General features: G+C 40.5%; 1 protein-coding gene across 7 annotated transcripts in view; it reads right to left on the bottom strand.

Annotated features, from left to right (window-relative positions):
• Positions 1–21,313, bottom strand: part of LOC105475271 (dedicator of cytokinesis 4) — a 474,119-nt gene that overhangs the window by 134,609 nt on the left and 318,197 nt on the right. For all 7 annotated transcript variants that reach the window (XM_011730368.3, XM_011730372.3, XM_011730365.3 and 4 more), the window contains exons 17-23: positions 19,171–19,327; positions 14,347–14,444; positions 14,149–14,232; positions 13,869–13,969; positions 11,454–11,535; positions 9,635–9,805; positions 5,044–5,236 (exon numbers count right to left, since the gene is read on the bottom strand). In XM_011730368.3, the coding sequence (XP_011728670.2) occupies positions 5,044–5,236; positions 9,635–9,805; positions 11,454–11,535; positions 13,869–13,969; positions 14,149–14,232; positions 14,347–14,444; positions 19,171–19,327 (886 nt within the window). The remainder of the gene's footprint in view (positions 1–5,043; positions 5,237–9,634; positions 9,806–11,453; positions 11,536–13,868; positions 13,970–14,148; positions 14,233–14,346; positions 14,445–19,170; positions 19,328–21,313) is intronic.

Here is a 21,313-nt window from a genome sequence, read left to right as displayed (position 1 = left end):
CTTGGGATTTGTGATGGTTAATTTTAACGTATCAACTTGTCTAGGCCATGGGGTGCCCAGATAGTTGGTTAAACATTTTTCTGGGTGTGTCTGTGAGGAAGTTCCTGCAGGAGAATAATGCTGGAATTGCTGGACAGAGTTTAGCAAACTGTCCTCCCCACGTGGTGAGCCTTGTCCACTCTGTTGAAGGCCTGAATTGAAGAAAAGGCTGAGTAATGGAGAATATGCTCTCTCTTCCTGATGATCTTCAAGCTAGGACAATGGTCTTCTCTTGCATTCGGACTTGGACTTGAACTGTAACTTGTACCATTGTCTCTCCTGCTTCTCAGGCCTTTGGTCTCAGACTGAAACTATATCATCAGCTTTTATGGGTCTCCAGCTTACTGACTGCAGATTTCTCAGCCTCTATAATCACGTAAACCATTTCCTTATGACTCCTTTCCTTCCTTCCATCCTCCTCCCTTCCCTTTCTTTCCTTCCTTCCCTCCCTTCCTTCCTTCCTCCACGTATATACACACATACCCTATTGGTTCTGTTTCTCTGGAGAAATCTGACTAATACAGGATTCTAATAAAATGTCAACTTCTAGAACTTTCTAGTTGTCTCGATGGGCTTGTAACATCTAAGGTCTGAAAAGGTTTTGAAATGCATTTTCTTAAAATGTGAGCCAACTGTACTTTTTGCTTCCCCCTTTTTTTTGAGACAGGGTCTCTATCTGCCAGCCAAGCGGGAGCGCAGTGGTGTGATCATGGCTCACTATATTCTCAACCCCCTGGACTCAAATGATCCTCCCATCTCAGCCTGCTGAGTAGCTGGCACCACAGGTATGCACCACCACACCTGACTATTTTTTGTTTATTTTTTGTAGAGATGCTGGTAATATCTTAATTTCGGCCCATTGAGAATAATCTTGGACTTCCACCCTATCGACCAGTAGGATAAAAAGTTTGTGTTATTTATTTATTTATTTATTTTATTTATTTTTGAGATGGAATTTTGCTCTTGTTGCCCAGGCTAGAGTACAATGGCACTATCTCAGCTCACTGCAACCTCTGCCTCCTGGGTTCAAGTGATTCTCCTGCCTCAGCCTCCCGAGTAGCTGGGATTACAGGCACTTGCCACCAGGCCTGGCTAATTTTGTATTTTTAGTAGAGATGGGGTTTCTCCACGTTGGTCAGGCTGGTCACGAACTCCCAACCTCAGGTAATCCTCCTGCCTCGGCCTCCCAGAGTGCTCGGATTATAGGCGTGACCCATTGTGTCTCGCCAAGTTTGTGTTGTTTTAAGCCACTAAGTTTGTGATTATTGTCACAGCAGCAATGAGAAATGACTACACCATAACTATATCTAAAATGAGTCCTATTTCCACATTTTGGTGATGCTATTGTTTTGTGTTTATAATAAAATAATTTTTTTTAACCCATTCCTTGTTATTTGGATACAGTTATCTCTGGGGAAACATGATAAAACCTAGGGCATTCAATCCCAAGTTCCCCATCCCCCCAAAGAACCCTTAGGTGTTGTAAAAATTGTGTATGTGTGTGTTAATTTTTTAAATGGAAGGTCAGAAGTGTGAGGCTTAACCCTTCTACCTTTTATTTTGAGTGGACCACTGGGCACTCTTTTATTATAGTTCTTTAGTTATACAGTTTTATATTGTCCCTCTTCTTTCCTCTCCAGTCAGACAGAATCAGCCTATTTTTGTGAGATATACCAAGGCCCTTGTCAGGATCACACTCTCCAGTTAACCACAACCCAAGATATCACGTCCTGTTCTCTGACACTGTCTGTGGAGCCTGCTGTTTGCATTTCACATCTTCTTTTCCTTCCCACATCTCCTCTTTCAACTAGACAACATAAATATGCCCATCAGTCCCCCCTAAGTCCACAGTTTCTGATTTAGAATGCCAAAGTCACTAGAAACACTTTCCACGTTTCCCTAGCAGTATTGTGTAGTCCCATGTGATTTAAACAGAAGATACTCTGAGACCTGGAAGGCTCTCAGGGACACTTCGTAGTTTTCCCCATAAAGATGGGCTCCTTCTTGATGTGTTCTGCCTGGCCCATCTATACATCACAGTCTCTTCAATGAGTCAGGAAACACCAAGCCAAGCCACATCCTGTTGCAGCAGGGACAGAAGCCTTTTCTCTGTTCAACATCTGCGTGAGATAAGGATTCTGTTGATCGTGAGCCACTTTTGCTTCTCCATAATCATCCTCCATGGCGAGCTTCCCACACATGAGCAGACAGGGTTTCCTCTTCTTCTCTTCCTCTTGCATGCCACCATATCCACTATTACCAGCTTCCCCGCACTGGCCCTGAGCCTCTCTTCCAGGGCACTGACACAGACCCTGCAGGGTCAACATTTCTTGGGTCTCATGAATCCTTCCATCCCTTACCATAGTACATGTTCTCATCAATTCCCACGGGACCCAACATTCTTTATCCTGCATCGCAGCAGCTTCTTCTCTGTGTATCTTTCCAGTCCTGATTTCTCTATTGCCTACAGAGCATCAGGAACCGATAAGGAACTGGGTCCAAAGACAGATTACATTGCTCAGAGGCAATGAACACAAACCCCTCATAATATTTTCCTTACATTTGAAAACAATTTTGATGACTGTCTTGCTTTCTTAGTGTAAGTCGTTAACTTAACAAAGAATTATCTGGTCATTGTGGGAGAAATATGGCAGAAATTAGCAATTCTTCTGAGACAGGAGTGAACTTTTCTTAGTGTGGTGAAAGCAGGGTTGGTGCTTGAGTTACAGTAGGGTGCTCCATCGGGACCTACATCCCCTGTACAGTCCCTGTTCCCAACCCCGGAGAGATTCCCGAATCACTGTACAGAACCCTTAGGGCTCTGAGCAGCAGAGTCAGAAAATCACTACAAGAAGTATCTTTTCTCCAGGAAATGTTTTCATTGGGAGAAATCGGAAGGTTGAACTTTCTTTTACATTGCTTGAAGTGCTATTTCAGAAAAAATAATTAGAAACATCTCAAAAGTCCTTCAACAGGAGAAAAAATAAATTAACTGTGGTATGTTCATACAGTGGAATATTGTACAACAGTAAAAAACAACAAAGTAGAGCTATATCTAGTGGCATGGAAAAATATAAAAGTATAATATTAGGCTGGGTGCGGTGGCTCACGCCTGTAATCCTAGTACTTTGGGAGGCTGAGGTGGGTGGATCAGCCGAGGTCAGAAGTTCAAGACCAGCCTGGCCAACATGGTGAAACCCCATCTCTACTAAAATACAAAATTAGCCAGGCATGATGGTGGGTGCCTGTAATCCCAGCTACTCAGGAGGCTGAGATGGCAGAATCATCTGAACCTGGGAGATGGTGGTTGCAGTGAGCCGAGATTCTGCCACTGCACTCCAGCCTGGGTGGTTGAGCAAGACTCTGTCTCAAAAAAAACAAACAAACAATAAGTATAATGTTAATCAAAAAAAGCACTCCAAAGAGTGACATACAATGTAGTGTTATCATTTAAAGATGAAATGATTTAAAAATTTGTAAAGAAGAAAAAATCATATAATATATTTTTAAAGCTATGTAATAAAGGAATAGAAAATAGGAACCATAATCTCTGATAGTGGAAATTTCTATGAAGGAAGTGGGAGCCTAGACAGGAGGACCATGAGTGTATCTGTGATGAATTCTTAATAAAAAATCTAAAGCAAGGCCAGGTGCGGTGGCTCACGCCTGTAATTCCAGCACTTTGGGAGGCCAAGGTGGGCAGATTACAAAGTCAGGAGTTCGAGACCAGCCTGACCAACATGGTGAAACTCCATCTCTACTAAAAATACAAAAATTAGCCGGGTGTGGTGGTGCACGCCTGTAATCCCAGCTACTCAGGAGGCTGAGGCAGGACAAACACTTCAACCTGGGAGGCAGAGGTTGCAGTGAGCCGAGATCGCACCACTGCCCTCCAGCCTGGGCAACAGAACGAGACTCTGTCTCAAAAAAAAAAAAAAAAAAAAAATCTAAAGCAAATAAATGGTAATGTTAAGATTTGTTAATGATTTGCCATTATTATGCTCTATTCTTAAATGTATATACAAAATATTTTACAAGAAAATATGTAAAAAATTGTTTACTATATATAAAACTATTTCAAAAAATTATACATACATACACATTCATATGGGAAAATCATTCTTTTTTTCTTTTTTGAGACAGGGTCTTGCTCTGTTGCCCAGGGTGGAGTACACTGGCACCACCTCGGCTCACTGCAACCTCTGCCTCCCAGGTTCAAGCAATTCTTCTGCCTCAGCCTCACGAGTAGCTGGGATTACAGGCACCTCCCAACACACTTGGGTAATTCTTTTGTATTTTTGGTAGAGATGGGGTTTCACCATGTTGGCCAGGCTGGTCTTGAACTCCTGACCTCAAGTGATCTGCCCGCCTTGGCCTTCCAAAGTGCTGGGATTACAGGTGTGAGCCACCATGCCTGTCAGGGAAAATAATTCTTAATGGAATTTATTTTAATAAGTTTTTTTACTTGGGAGGCTGATTTAAATTTCTTAAAATAAACTTTAAAATGAGATTTGCAGTCACTCTGGTATTTCTTCAGGGAAAAAAAAAAACAGAAGAAAACGAGAGGCCATGGAACGTACTAACAGTTATTACAACAAAATCAATTTAAGTAACTGACCACTTGCTCTCGGGGTAAAGTAAAAAACAATAATGCAAAGTTTCATATAGCTTCAGAATGCAAACTGATGAAAACCTTTTAAAAACAAAAGAGACAAATAAGGATCCTATCAGGTACCTGTAAGCCTCTCTGAAGGAAAGTGTTAAATCCCATCAAACATAAAAAACAATAATTTCATCATTAGTTTTCATTATTTCCGGAAATAAAGTTTTAATTGCCATACTTTTGTATTTGACTACTAAATACATTTACCACCCAAATAAACAATGGTTTTGAGAAAGTGCCTTTAAGTTTTTTGTTTTTAATTGCATCTGCTGACCAATGGCTACAATGCACAAAATGGCTTTTTAGAGGCAAAATTTCCTCCAAGAGACTCAGCACCCTACCTGGGTTGGTATAAAGCTGGCTTTCCACGGTTTTGCCAATGCACTGCAGTTTGATGGCCTGCAGGGAATCATCCACGTGCAGGATGGTCGGCAGACTGCCCAGAGTGTCCTGGACCAAGTTAGCCACTTCCCGGACATCAAAGAGCTTCAACAGTTCTGAGTACACAGCGGGGAAAGAGCTCAGAAACACAGCCTTAAAAAGAAGAAGAAATTTAAATGAACTCCCAGATATGCCATGAGAAATATGCTGCAAAGCGTCAGTGAGTTTAAGGACCGTGGCAAGTATTTTTGAATGGTAGGAATACAAGTATGAAATGTTTCTATTACCTAAAGCTAAAAGGTAAATGTTTAAAAAGTGCAGCAGAATAGGACAGTTTTTGAAATGTACAAAGGAGCAGCATAATAAAAACTGGGAAATTTTGGAAAATCACTGACATTAGCAAAGAGATTGACAAAAGCCTCACAGAATAAGTGAAGTGCATCATGATTGAATAGAAAGAACGCTCAACCAAGACCTGGATTGTAGTCACTTTTATTCATTCCTTTTGGAAGAAGCTTTCTGAAACGCTCACTTAAATCTCATTCATGTTTAAGAAACCAAACACGTTAATTCCTCCAAAGCACTCCATTTCTGATTTAAGAAAAAACACAGGCCAGGGCATCAGAAGACCTAAGTTATATAATAGTGTTAGCTTTGCTTCCAATCAACTCTGTGACTTTGGAAAGTTATTTGAGCACCCTTTAGTTTCATCATTTAGGCTTTAGTTTCATCTCTTGTAAAACAAAAAGATCATTACAAGATCTTCAAGATCTATTTTAAACCAAGAACTGTGTGTACAGACTAAGAACAATATTTTTATGTAAATAAAAAACCCAATAATCATTTCTTATGGGGAAAAAAGATGCTCACATCAAATCTCAAAGGGCATACTTAAAAAATTCGGCTAGGATTATACATCAAAACAAACAAAGTCAGCCTTTTAAAATTCCACAAAAGGAGGGCAATGGAAGAAGAGTCTACTAGCTTCAACTGTACCTCGTCAGGGAAGGCACGTGTTTCTAATACGCTAAGATTCAAGTGCTAGTTGGCGTACCAATAAGATCTGGTTCCATCAGAAAGTAGGTCGCGTCTACATGTGCTGATGATTCAAACACAGACTCAAACTCAAATTTAAGAATTTTAGTATTTATTTATTTATACAGCAGCAGCAAAAATATCTAGAAGAGCCAAGATCTGTGTTTGATGCCAGAGCCCTCAAAATACTTCAGGAGCTATAAGTCAACAGTGATGGCCCTTGGCTCTTAAAAATTATAGATTTACTTGAATATATTTAAAGTTAATAACTTGGTATTCTCTGTTAGAGCCTGTATTTATATAACCTTCATGTCACCCTGCAGAGAGCTGAGTCATACCAATGAAGTTAAATAAAATGAGCCCAGCTTTCTGATTACTGAAAAGTCAACTAAGTTGATTTTCCTCAGGTATCCCTTAATTTATCCATTATTTATTTATTTATACATCTCGACTTCAAAAAGGTATCTGAATGTGCCTACAGTGTAAGATACACATATAATAGGATGATTAAAAAGGATAAAGGAACAAGGATCTTGTGATGACAGCAGGAAGACAGCTGTGCCAGGGCAAGCTGATTGTTTTTACTGCAAGTAAAAATAAAAGTACAATTTAATTTTGACCTTCCTAGTAGCCAGGACACACAGGGAAAGATAACTATTGGGAATCGTCTAGCAGAGTTTGGGCTCATATTCCTTCTGACATTCTTCTTCTTTTAGGGATCTTGTGGTAGGGGGTGTGTGTCCATGAAATGGAAAGCTAAGAATCACTGTTGCACTAGCTGGGTTAGTCCTTAGTCCTTCCAGGACAGGGCTAACAAGAACAGTGTCATTAGCAAGTTGCATTTGGGACAGGAGGACTAAATGAACCTACCCAGTAGGACCAGGATGGATACATCTGTGGGGTAGCTTCCCATCAATCCAACCCAAAGGACTGTGGGGATGGCCTCTAGAAGACAGGGTTTGCCCTGAGTTGTAGCCTACGTGGAAAAAATGCAAAATGGAGCAAGGAAACCAGGTTTCTGCCTCTAAGGCAGCCTAATAGTAAAGCTTGGACCAATTCAGAGCTGAATTTTATTTGACTGTAAATGTGGCAGGCAGGATTCTAAGACGACTCCCATGACCCTGTCCCCTGGTGGTGTTCCTGTGATTACATAATGTCACATGGCAAAAGAGATTTTGCAGATGTAATCAAGATTACTCATCAGTTGACCTTCAAATATGGAGATTTGTCCAGGTGGGTCTCACCCAATGACATGAGTCCCTAAAACAGTTTTCTCTGGCTGGTAGCAGGAGAAGTAGTCAGAGAGATTCAAAGCATGAGGAGAATCTGACATACTGTTGCCGGATTTGAGGATGGAGCAGCCATGTGCCAAGGACTGCAAGTGGCCTCTGGCAGCTGACAGCACCTTCCCCCACTGGCTGACTGCCATCAAGGAAACAGGGACGTTAGTCTTCTGAAAACAAACATTTTCTGCCAACAGCATAAAAGATCATGAAAGTAAATTCATTTCCAGGCCTCTAGATAACACATGAAAGCCAACACTTTGATTTTGGCTTTAGGAGATCCTAAGGAAAGGACCCAACCAAGCCTGCCTGGAATTCTGACCGATAGAACCATGGGCTAATAAATGAGTGCTGTTTAAAGCCATTAAGCTTATGGTCATTTGTTATACAGAAAACTAACACATCGGATCCACTGAATTAGTGGCACTGCCTCTGCAGAGAGTACATGGGATCAAAAGGGAACCTGGTATGGGCAGAGGTGTGTGGCATTTCTTGTCTTCCCCAAATACAAAGAGGCAAAGTTCTCATTGCTTAATAAAGAAAACTAACCATTTTATCATTTTATATGGATTTTTTCTGAGCATCAAACTAAACATAAATTACCACATCAAAATATACAGGTTAAGTGATACTTGCACAAAATAACAGAGAATGACTTCAGCAGAGTTTACAAAGATGTTCAGAAACTTTATGGGCACATTTACATATTATCTCTTGATTAAAAGCTGAGAGCAAAAAATATCAAATATGATTCTTTGAAGGTGCTAAAGTTGTTTCTAAAATTTGCTGTGGGATAGAGCTCAGAGAATCAAGAGCAGTGGGAGTCAGTGTGCTGAAGAGGTGAAAGCGAGCTGCTCCACTCTGCTGTACCCCCGTGGCCCAAGCCACCTTAGGGGGACCTCCAGGATCCAGTGGTACAACAAAGGTAAAAAAAAAAAAGTCTCCTGAATCCCTAAGAAGAAACCATGCCTTACGGTTACTCTTAAGAGTAAGAAAATATTTTTCAGGTGTGAATGAGGCAAGTTTCATCTCTGTAACTGATAAAGGGTAAAAAAAAAAAATCTCAGGGTGAAAACTCAAATTCTGAATTACTTTTGTAGAGATAGTAAACTTCTAAGAACTCTGATCTAAAGGAATGCACGGTTAGCCTGTTGGATTATCCTGCTTAAATATCAAGTGCTGTCATCAGGGTTTAGCTAGTAGCGGGCAACTTGACACTGAGGTCTCTGGCAAGTTCCCACAGTGCAGTGATTGTACTCTTGACTGCAAAGGCCAAAATGACACTTAAAAGAGCCTGAGTTGTATCCTTGCCCAGATGGAAGAAGAGTCCACCTCTATAAAGAAGAGAGGAACAAGAATAGACCTCTAAACATTCAGAAAAAATACAGCACATTATCGGAGGGCTGGTGCATTCCTGGTGTTTTGCTTTCTGAACCTCACATAGTACCAAATCATAACAACACTGTTAAGGATCTAATTTTGTCTCCCAATCTCCCTTTTTATGTCCCAGTTCTCAATGATTGTAAGTTTCTCTAACCTCTAGGGCATGGTAAGAGGCTGCTTCTCCTTCTGACAGGTTTTTAACCAAGTCATCAGAATTAAAAGTATACAAGAAGAATCGAGAAAGTATAGGGAAAATATTCAGAATTACCTCATGGAACATATTCAAGGCCATGCTATTTGGGAAGTAGATGGATCCCATTCTTAAAAAAAACATGTGAGGTCATTTCCGGTAATAGAGTTTGGCAGCAGCAGCTCTGCACTGGTCTTATAAGATCACTCCCAGGATGATTAGGGTCAAGTTCAATAAAACAAAATAACATGCAGCTTAGCTGAGTCCAATATAATGATTCTCAAGTTGACAGATTAAAATGCAGTGAGAGGCTTGGGGAAAAGAACTGCAAGAGATTGGCTCTAGCGAAATTCCTTCCCCAGGGCTGGTGGTGACAGCATGTCCAATCATCAGTATGTGTTCTGGTAACTGGAAATGAAGCTGATGCAAACCAATAGCCTCTCCATGCAGAGAGAGAAGGGAAAGGCAGCCCACTTCTGCTCAGCTGGTACACAGAAGGTGGGGGAATTTTAAAAGTCTACTCATAAAGTTGGTTAAGCTACAAATATAAACTGGAGCTATTGACTTCGATGGAGAAAACATTTGATTACACTGCTGTGTAAAAATAAATAAACTGCACTTACCGCTTTCTTCTACTCAGCATAGATGAAAAGAAATTACCTGTGACTGAGATAATGCTCCAGACCCTTTGCTCTCTTGTGAAAGAAAGAAACGGACTGACATGAGAAGCTCCTGAATGCAGCAGCGGAATTCCTCTTCGTTTTGCCCACCAGTGGCAAGGGAAAACAGCCTTCGAGACTGAACTATATACTTAAAAATGTATTCTTGTGCCTTAAAAATACAATTTTTAAAAGTTAGCTTCAAAGGAGACAAAGAGTATTTATTTAACAATGACATGGCATAAAAACTATGGTATGGCATTAAACTTTCAAATTATTCATGTAAACGCCAAGGCCTTGTGAGGCTTTTTTGAATAGTATTTACTTTTATGGGGAACAGCCACTTTTCTCTGATGCTTAGTGAGAGAAACGTATAGAAAATTTAAAAACACTTTAGCTGGGCGTGGTGGCTCATGCCTGTAATCCCAGCACTTTGGGATGCCGAGGCGGGCGGATCACCTGAGGTCAGGAGTTCGAGACCAGCCTGACCAACACGGAGAAACTCCGTCTCTACCAAAAGTACAAAACTGGCCAGGCATGGTGGTGCATGCCTGTAATCCCAGCTACTTGGGAGGCTGAGGCAGGAGAATTGCTTGAACTTGGGAGGCAGAGGTTGCGGTGAGCTGAGAATGCACCATTGCACTCCAGCCTGGGCAACAAGAGCGAAACTCCGTCTAAAAAAATAAAAAACAACAAACACTTTATCATTCTGGAGTATGATGAACACTAAGTGTTTTTGACCTTCAGATGTTTTTTAAATTTAGTCAACAAAAAGATAACTGTTTTTGAAAAAATAATTTTGTTTTGACAAGTAGTATTCTTGCCACTTAGCATTTTACCTTCAATCAGCCCAAAATTACAAATGTATAATTCACAAAATGCTTGTTTTATAAAATGTATACATTGTCTACTTAAATCTACTGACACCGGATAGGATGGTCCTCAACAACAGGAATCAGAAGACTACCAGGGCTGTTACTGGACAGTTCCTTTAAGAATTTGCACTCTTTTTCAACATGTTTGCAAGTAAGGGATTAGTATCTCCACAGACAAGGGAGCATATAGCACCCAGAGACCACAAGACCCAGTAAAGCCTCAGGTTTCCTCATTATAATCCCTGCTAAGCCACCCTATTTGCTCTTAAAATTTAACATAAATGGTTCTCCGATGGTCTCTGTCAGGTTGGTGGAAGCAAGAGCCAGGAACTTCTTTTTTTTTGAGACGGAGTCTGGCTCTGTCGCCCAGGCTGGAGTACAGCCGCCGGATCTCAGCTCACTGTAAGCTCTGCCTCCCGGGTTTACGCCATTCTCCTGCCTCAGCCTCCTGAGTAGCTGGGACTACAGGTGCCCGCCACCTTGCCTGGCTAGTTTTTTGTATTTTTAGTAGAGATGGGGTTTCACCGTGTTAGCCAGGATGGTCTCGATCTCCTGACCTCGTGATCCGCCCATCTCGGCCTCCCAAAGTGCTGGGATTACAGGCTTGAGCCACCGCGCCCGGCAAGAGCCAGGAACTTCTAAGCTTAACTGCCCCTATATAGTCTTCTCTCACAAACCCTCCCTCTCCTGCTCATCTTAGACTTCAAGTGCTCTACAGCCCAGAGGAACAAAGATTCAACCCCGAACAGTTTCCAGTAGACTAGCCTGGCAAAGCCCCCTTCAAATTTCATCAGCTCTCAAGCAGCCACAAACTGATTAAGATCCTTGAATTGGAATATCAGTAATATATCATCACCCATTACTGTCTGTGTAGAGGAACCAATTAGTTTAAGCATCAGCATGCAACAGCTTTGTCAGACTCTGTTATCAACAGAATGTTATCACCTTCAGCACCTCCTGGATATGCTCTTGCCGCTCTGCTTCTGTGATCCGGTCCACATACCATTTGAGCACTTTGATGAGATCTCTAAAATACAGGGGAAAATGTGCAGAATGTAGAATTGGTCTAATTCTCAATTAAATGCCAACAAATCCAACGCTTAACTGTATCATGAGGAGGCTTCTTTTCCCAACAGTTCTCACAATTTCCTGTCAATCTGCTGTACAATAATTTTACTAAATCTGCAGATCAACACTGCCACCCCTTTTCAAAGCTTAAGAGAGAAACAACACTCAATCTGGACATATTCCATAGTCCTGCGTTTCTGGTAATGCCTCCAAATGGGTGAACACGAATATTGGAGAAAAGGACTTTGGCCACCCAAGTGCCTGGCAGTATGACTGCCATGGTCAATACTGTAAAACTGCTCACTGGGATTTCTTTTCCAGTGACCATGTAAACAGTTGGATGCAATATCATTAGGCTGCAGGCAAAACGGGGTGGGGAAGAGGGATGGAGACAATGCTTCCCCACTGCTACGCACACCTTACGGATTTATCAAGGCAATTTTCTGACCCATGAGAAGAACATGGCTTATGTCAATATGTGCCTTAGGAGAATTTCTAGAAAGGCCAAGGTTTTTTTTTTTTTTTTCCCCGTTTTGAAAAAATGTACAAACAACAGCGTACAACTCTCAAGATTATAGTCTTACCACCTTGAACTTTGGTCAGTTCTTGGTTTCTTTTTTTTTCTTTTTTTGAGACAGAGTCTTGCTCTGTCACCCAGGCCGGTACGCAGTGGCTTGGCCCACTGCAACCTCTGCCTCCCTCATGGGTTCAAGCAATTCTTCTGCCTCAGCCTCCAAGCAGCTAGGATTCAAGTATGCACCACCATGCCCAGCTCATTTTTGTATTTTTAGTAGAGGCCAGGTTTCACCATGTCGGCCAGGCTGGTCTTGAACCCCTGACCTCAAATGATCTGCCCACCTTGGCCTCCCAAAGTGCTGGGATTACAGGCAAGAACCACTGCGCCCAGCCAGTTCTTGGTTTCTAGGAAACAGTTTACCCAGCAATGTTTCTCTGGGCCAGGGGAGAATACTTGGATGTGCCAGCAGGTGGATGTTGGTGGAGTGCTATTTTTTAAGATAACATGCCAGTGAGTTTCTGATCACCCCCAGCCTGAAAGGATTCCACAAGCCTTATTTGTCTTTTTAAGATCCTGCTTTCCTGGCCAATCAGAAGTGTGAGAAATTATACTCTTGTTTTCTAGCTTCCAAAGAGAATTTAACTTGGAAGCAGTGACCTCCTCACATTAGGGCCCAAATTGTTAGGCTGAGTGGGCCGATGTTTCAAAACTATTCGTGAGGTTGCATTTCGCTCTCAGCAAAAAATCACACTGATGAATGGTCTAGTCTAACAAAATTACCTTCATTCATTTCGATGTTGGAGATGTTGATCTTAACATGTCATGGTTGGGAATATCCAAGTAAACAGGATCAAATGCTTATCTGATAACCTACTAACCTTTATATATTACATAGATGGGGGAAGGATATCAACCTGATTTCATGCTTTTTAAACTCATCTCAGGGAACAGTCAGGCATGTGCATGCCCATAGGTGCTTAAGGTATAAGGTAGAAATATGGGAGAACAGCAAGCACCATATTGGACTGGGAGACAGACAATGGGGTACACTCCCGGGCTATCTAAGCAGAGCCAGACTGGGAAGGTGTTATTTGTCAAACTAAAAGAGAGAAGCTGTGGCCTCTGGCAATTATCAACTACCTTGCGAAGAGGCAGGCACTAGCTAAAGCATGACATTATTCATAACTTTTCAGCATCACCTGAGCCGGTAGAAAAGGAGGAGCAGTTAAAATAGCAGCCCCTGTCAAAGAGTAGATCCCAATGACTAAATTGCCTGAGGCCAGGGACCAGGTCTTCACATCATCAGCATAAAGTACAGCACCTGGCAAGCAGCTGGCAGTCAGTAAATCCTAACAGATAAATGAATGAATGACTTTCAGCAGGTGTGAAGGCAAACGTTGTTTTCCATTCGTATTTCTTTCTTATGAACATTTATAATCATCAGGGAGTACAGTGATGAAGTGGGACTCTCAATTGCCAAAGTGCCAGACATTTTAGACCAAAGAATATCCAATGAAACAGAGACAAGAAGGAAAGACTTTATATTATAGGGCTCAGGAATAGAATTCAGGAGGTTTTCTTTCCCTTTTTAATCAAAATAAGTTCTAGCCATTGAAAAAGGGTGTGTTAGCAGGGAAGAGACTTTCTCAAGAGACACTTCAGTAGTGCTCCATTTCTTCCTACACTCCCTTTTAAATTTTCCTATATCGCCTCTTCTGCTGAGAAAAGCTTGAAAGGAACCACTTATAAACTAATTACAAGATACAGGGCCTTACCTGTATGCAAGTGCCCCAGCAAAATGACTCTCAATATAAGTGTCCATTACAGGTTTAAAATGATGAAATTTGCTATCTTGCAGCAAATTTATTATGTGAACCTAAAAAAAGAAAATTGAGCTTTATAAAACCAAATGCAAATCAAGGTTTTCCTTTTTTTTTTTTCTTCTTTTTAAAATGAACTCTTACATTATTAAGTGCATGTTTCTGAATCAGCCTCATGAAAGTCAAGATTGAGAGACAAAACAGTTAAAATATAATTTAGGGAATTTGAACTTACCAAAGAATCAAACACTTTAGACCCATATTTTTGGGAATTTTCATCTAAAATTCCAAATAAGGTATCCAGTGTATCCTGCAGAAACTGTTAGATAAAGAAGTAGTACATGAGTAAATAAGATACTATCTGTCTTTTTCCTCCAAATGTTCTTTATTCTATGAATCTCTGCAAGGAAAATAGTAATGAAATACTATATACCTTTACTATCTCTGAGCCATCGATTTCTTTTAATTTAGAGAGACAGCCAGTGATCTTGTCTGGGTGGGTTCTCCATTTCAAAAGATCAAGCATATCACCTTTCAAAACAGAAAAGGAGGATTAATTGCCTTAATAGGGAACAGGTCCTCACATGAAAGCGTTCTGCTGGTAAAAGTAAAATTCTTAACACATGTGGCTCCCTTCTCCTAGCCACTCAAGTCGCAGGCGCCCACAAACTGTGACTAGCCCTCTCCAGGATGGCATTTATTACACTGTATTCTGTTTCCTCCCCACTGCTCTTGACTTACAAACTCCTACTCTTCTTTTAGTCCTCAGGTTGGATGTTGCTTCATTTTGGAAGCCTTTCCTGAAATCTCGAGCTAACTGTCCCTTCTCCATGCTTCCACATCACAGCAGCACTTACCTTACCATTGCAGTTGTGGGCGTATTCATCTATGCCTCACCTAGACTGTAAACTCCAAGAGAAAAAAGCCATGCCAACCTGGCCCCTGCTGTATTCCCAGCACCAAGAACAGAGCAGGCAGGTGACAAATATTTGTTGATTAATTTTTCTGCCTCCTCCTGGAAAGATGAGAGTTTCTTGAGGGCTGGGAACCTGCTTTATTCCTGTTTGGGTGGCCAGCACATAGCACTCTGCCTAGCAACCAACTCCACCCAGCAACAAAGGTCTTCCTGGCAACGTGACCAAAATCTTGCAGACTAAAAGAATGATAACAGGCCCAGTGATTTCTCAGATCATCCAGGGAGCTCTCAACCTGAGAAGAGCAGTTGCTGGACCCCATGGGCCATCTTCCATCCCAGAGTCCAGGTAAGCACACGGCCCAGCCCTTTAACCCTTTCCTAAACGGACATGCGGCCCTTAGTTCAGCAGGTCCTGAGAACCTCTTCACCTGGGGAGGGAATAAATTTATCTTTCTTGGGCAGAAGTTAGAAAGGCTCTGGGAGATGGTGTTCATGTGTTATTAGTCTACAAAGCATGCAGGGAGATGTGGCATCTGGAGGCCAACAAATGCAGTGAGAACTGAAGGTTCATGTGTGCCAAGCATGCACAGGGCAGGGGGACCTGGTAGAGCTGGACTCAGGGCTCGGTGGAGTTGCCAGACTAGACTGGCCGAGAGAGAAGCCAGGACAGAATTTCCAGGCAGAGAAGCAGGAAATTCACTTCAAATCACTTGTTTTAGCAGAAACCCAAAAGGGACTTTCTAAGAAACAGAAAGATGAATGAGGGAACAAAAACTCCAAACCCCCCAAAACCAAGGAAGTAGGTAAGATGAGAAAGAAAAAGAGAATATAGAGAACAGAAGTGAGAAAAAGCATTAAGAATCTCAAGGAGAAAGAGAAGCAAGCTCCACCAAAGCCAGATTCAAGAGAAAAACCTCACAAAGGATTTACTATTAATAGTAAGGAATTCAGTACCAAACAGGAATGTTTATCTGCAACAAACACGGGTAAGAGGAGGAGGAGGAGTTAGAATGAGAAAAATAAAGGGATTTTAAAAATACCAACTTTGAAAAAGAGATTTATGAGGTTTTCATAACCAAAAACCCTGAAAATGTTGACTATTCAGATGTAATTCAGACACCCTGGGGTATGATTGAAACCTTTTTAAAACTGATTGGTTATATTTGGCATATCAGATATTTCCACAGAGTGAGACCCAGAGTGACAAAGGCAAAGCTCTATTGTTCTCCCCAGTTTGCTGCTTCCCTCCCACCTACTTCCTACTTCCTGCATCTCACTTCAGGAGGCCTCCCCTCCCTGGCATCTTCTCTTTCATAATCCCCCGTGCACTTCCCCTGCCATTCACTCCTCACTTCCCACTCCACCCCCATCCCAGCTCTCACTCCTCCTTTGTGTTCTCTTTCCCTTCCTTTAAAGTGAGGCAGTTGGAGGGGCCATGAGGACCCTGCTCAATGTGAGGAGTGTGGGGAGGAAGGAGGTGGCTATGCTGGCTACAAAGTGGCAGCAGTGAAGAATGAGGACTAGTGCCCATTTAAGTAGGGCTTGAAAATAGATTACAGGGGTCCAGAAAATGAGTCAGGATGAGCCTGCCCATCTTCTCTGCAAGAAGGCTGATGAATCTCTACACTGCTCATGATGGAGCACGTGGAAAAGCCCATTCATTAACCACCGAATGCTGATAAAGCCTGGTATAACAAATCTTAACTTGGTGTCCTATACAAATATAGTAGCAATGTATGTTGAAATTGAGAGGTGTTTTAAAAGTGGTCAAAATTTTGATGTTATATTTTGCTTTTTTTCTGAGACTATGATTACATCTGGATGTAATTAATCATGTATGCAAAATACTTAGAGTTCAGGCAAAATTGCTGTATCCTAGGTTTTTGCTTTTGCCATCTGAGGATGTTAGCTGCAAATTAGGAGCTACAACCTATCACAGAAAATACCAATTTCTACATTCCATTCAACAGGCATTTATTAGGTGTATATTATGTACCTAACCTATCAAGAGCTATAAAAATAGGAGGATGCCATGACCCCTAATCCTCCGAACCACAAAATCTCTACCTGTTCTGGCAGTCACAGATGCCCAGCGTAGTGCTTTGGCCTTGGTACACTGTCCATGTTGGATGACACAAAGCGTGTGCAGACAGACACACTTTGGGAATTCTGAAATGCAAATCTGCTCTAGGAAACTGCTCCTAGAGACCATATCACTTAGTAAATGCTGAATTATAGTAGAAATAAGATTTGTATATTTTCCAAGTCAAGAAAAACGAATACATAGCAATTTAATTCCAATTTGGAACTAAATTACTTCGACACAGAGATGTGTGTTTAGCATGTAAATTTCAGAAAGACCAACTAACTTCCTTCCTCCTTCCCAACTCTTGAAACATGCCATTCATTTCCTGGCTCCTTTTGAGCTGTTTCTCATTGACAAGGTTAATCAAAGCCAAACTAATAATGAATGAAACACTTATCCATCTCCAAAAATGAGCCAACCATTGCATGTGATTCTGATCCCACTTTCCATATAGTGAGATGTTTAATATAATTATTTCATAAGTTGTTTTTTACTCATATTTACCTGAAAATGTTCTCTACTTTTAAAAAGTAGCAACCTCTAATTTTCAGGATTTGTTTCTCTCTGCCTTATTTTCATAATTGTGTCTAACATCCTAAACGCTACAACTAGCACAAATTCAGTATGTAGGACCAAATATTTTGATGGAAGAGAATCTATTGTTAGGTTTACCTGTGTGGTAGGCAGAATAATGGCCTCAAAAGAACCTGTTCCAAGAATTAGGAGGGACTATGTTTCCCTCACACAGCAAAAGAAGACTGTACAGATGTGATTAAAGATCTTAAAATATTGGATTATCCAGCTCAAGATAATCATAAGAATCCTTAAAAGATGTAAGATGGTCAGAGTCAGAGAGATGTGACGATGCTATGCTTCTGGCTTTGCAGCTAGAGGAAGGGGCTATAGGCCAAGGAATGCAGGTGGCCTCTAAAGCTAGGAAGGGTAAGAAAATGGATTCTCTCCATTCCAGAGGGAATGCAGCCCTGCTGACACTTTGATTTTAGCCCGGTGGAACTGAGTTTGGATATTTGACCTCCAGAACTGAAATAATAATAAATCTTTATTGTTTTAAGGCAGTAAGTTTGTGGTAGCTGTTACAGCTGCAATAGATAAGTAATACAACCCAAAATATTCTATTGGGGAAATTCAGTTAAACATGAATGCAAACTCTACTACCCACACACAACTAATCCACATAGAATAAATAAATATTTCTGTTTAAGGATCTCAATAAAAGGTTGATTTTATTATCTTCATAATTTCTATGGGGGTAAACTGGCCTCATAAAAAAAATACCTGAGGTTTCATAAATGCTTTATAATCATTTATTGAGTTATACCAATGGAAGTTTTATTTAAATAAAATCATTAACTACTGAATGCTGATAAAGCCTGGTATAACAAATCTTAACTTGGTGTCCTATACAAATATAGTAGCAATGCATGTTGAAATTGAGAGGTGTTTCAAAAGTGGTCAAAATTTTGATGTTACATTTTGCTTTTTTCCTGAGACTATGATCTAAAAGAAGAAATGTTTCCTTCTACAAATGCTGTTCTCTGACACAGAAGAAGGAACTAAGAAAGAACTAATAACAGCACACATGTTTAGGCACAGGTTTTTATGAGACATAATACCTCATTATAAAGTGATTCTTCTCAACATAATGAATATAACTTATTTAATGTAGCATTCAGGGTGCTAGCCAGAAGTCTTATATGGCAATCATAAAAAATTCAAAAATGTTTAATTTACTTCCTTCATTAAAGAACATGTTTTCATAGCAATTTGCCAAGGAGAAGAGCTTGCTTTATTAATCATAACTTGCTAAACAATCACTGACATAAAAAGTAATGCTAGAACTGAAAAGCAATATGCATCTAATTAAACAAAAAACAGCCTTTATTCTAAAGCCTGCAATTAGCACTGTTTATGGAGCTATAAAACACGAGATTAAGGTGTTGGTATTTTCGTCCTTTTTTTTTTTTTTTTTTAAAGCAGCTGGGTGTTGAGGGTTTATTTGAAAAGCTGTGTACTTGTTTTTCAATACTGGGATAATTTTGAAGTCCTTCTTAAATGACATGCATTCAACAGATCACTGGGTCACATTTGTTTCCATTTTATTCGAAATCACAAACAGAAGGATCCATAATTTTTCTAAAGTTCTTAACTATAACTTTGGTGTTTACTGAATATGCTTACCAAAATTTACATGATTACTAGGTACTAGCGCTTTCAAATAAAATATTATACATTACCATTTTGTGTGAGTTTTGTGGAACAGAGAAAGGATGTAATACAAAAAGACTCCTTTGTGGCCTTCATGGCTTGATTATTATTCCCAAGGAAAATGCCCTTGGAAAAGGGAAGTTTGAGGTAGCGGGTAGTATCCTGAAGGTTTGTGTTTTCTTCACACTGTTAAAAATATTAAAAAAACATAAGGGAAGAGGAAGAGATCTTATAAGAATTATTAAGCATAATTTATATTACTAGTGTTTATAAATTGGGAAACATTCCAAACAGCATTACAAGTAGAATTTGGTTTTTAAATAAAATGCAAAAAAACTGTCTAAAAGAATTAAGCATGGATTTTTGGACTAAGATTAATTTGAGTTTGCATCCCAGCTCTGTAACTTCCCATGTGAGTGACCATATCAAATCAAATTATTTAACCACACACTGTTTCCGTTATCTTCTCTAAAATCTCATTGTGTTGTCATAAGAATTAGGTTATATAAAGCCTTTAACACACTCCTGATACATTGAAAATGATCAATAAATCATATTTGCAGTGACCATAGCATTTTTTCAAAAACGCTTAAATTCTTCCAACATCTCATCTGAGGCAGCTGTTAAACAATTCCTTACTTTGAAAACTGGTAATTAAAAGAAAGGATATTTCAGTTATTATAATTTGAGAGTCCTACTATGTGAGGGAAATCTCTACTTTCATAGTAAATGCCAGCTAACACATGTAAAAGCAATTACAGATTTAGAAAATATAATTTCATATCCCTACTGTAATTATTTTAGTCAAGGATTATTGCTTAGTGCTAAAACTGAGGAAAGAGAGAGACCCTCTCATACTATTTTATATTGTTTTATACTCAGTACCTGTTTTAAGAAAAAAACAAGGAAGTAAAACCAAAGACAGGCAGCCCGGCGCCAGGCCCAAAACCAGGCCTGGGCCTGCCTGGCCTAAACCCAGTAGTTAAAAATCAACTCATAACTTAGAAACTGATGTTATTCATAGATTCCAGACATTATATAGAAGAACGCTGTGAAACTCCCTGCCCTGTTCTGTTTCTCTCTGACCACCAGTGCATGCAGCCCCTGTCACGTACCCGCTGCTTGCTCAAATCAATCATGATGCTTTCACGTGAAATCTTAAGTGTTATGAGCCCTTAAAAGGGACAGAAATTGTGCACTCGGGGAGCTCGGATTTTAAGGCAGTAGCTTGCCGATGCTCCCAGCTGAATAAAGCCTTTCCTTCTACAACTTGGTGTCTAAGAGGTTTTGTCTGCGGCTCGTCCTACTACAAAACCTGCAGAATTGTTGAGGAGGAACCGGATGTTCATATGATATCAATGTAGCAACATACAGATTACTTCCTGAACTGGCAAGAAGACAAATATAACTGCATGTGGGGGAACTGAGCTGTCATTACACCAATGCAGGGCAACGCAAAGACACTTATCATCATCTACAATGCTTTCTTACCAAAGGTGCTGAACCCCAGTCCATCACATCTAGATTCAACTTCCACATCACAGGAAACACAAGAGATAGAGCAACATGTTGAGCAATACTACAGGGAAGAAACCAGAGAATCCAAAAGTTGGGGGTTTTCTGTAAGATGCCTGGTCTTATCTCTTTAAGTCAGTGTTGCCAAAAAAGGGATTGTTCTAGATTAAACAACACTTAAGAAATAGATAGCCAGATGCAACATATGGTCCTAGATTTGAACAAACCTGCTGATGTGTCCGACTTTTTAAAAATCTGTACATTGACTAAGTTCCACATGAGATAAAAAATGTAGTGATTGGAAACTCATGAACTGAAAATAGGTAGATTAAAAATAAATATGAAGCAGACCAAGATGATGGAATAGAAGCCTACACTGCTTGTTGCCCTGCACCAATCCCAGAACACCAAATTTTCGCACACTATTTGCACACAGCAAAGCACTATCACGAGAACCAAAAATCAGGTGAGCAATCACAGTACCTGGTTTTAACGTCATATCCCTGAAAAAGGATTTGGGGAGGGCAGAAGAGACCGTTCTGAATCTCCGATGCCCTCTCCCATCTCCCACCCCTCCCCCATCCCCCAGCAGTAGATATGCAGCACGGAGAAAGAATCTGTGCAAGTTGCTGGGAGAGTGCAGTGACTGGGGGACTT

Source organism: Macaca nemestrina, chromosome 4 (assembly GCF_043159975.1).
Source record: "Macaca nemestrina isolate mMacNem1 chromosome 4, mMacNem.hap1, whole genome shotgun sequence".
In the NCBI taxonomy this organism is placed as follows: Eukaryota; Metazoa; Chordata; class Mammalia; order Primates; family Cercopithecidae; genus Macaca; species Macaca nemestrina.
Note: the sequence above shows the minus strand (reverse complement) of the source record. Positions and strands in the feature narration are given on the sequence as shown.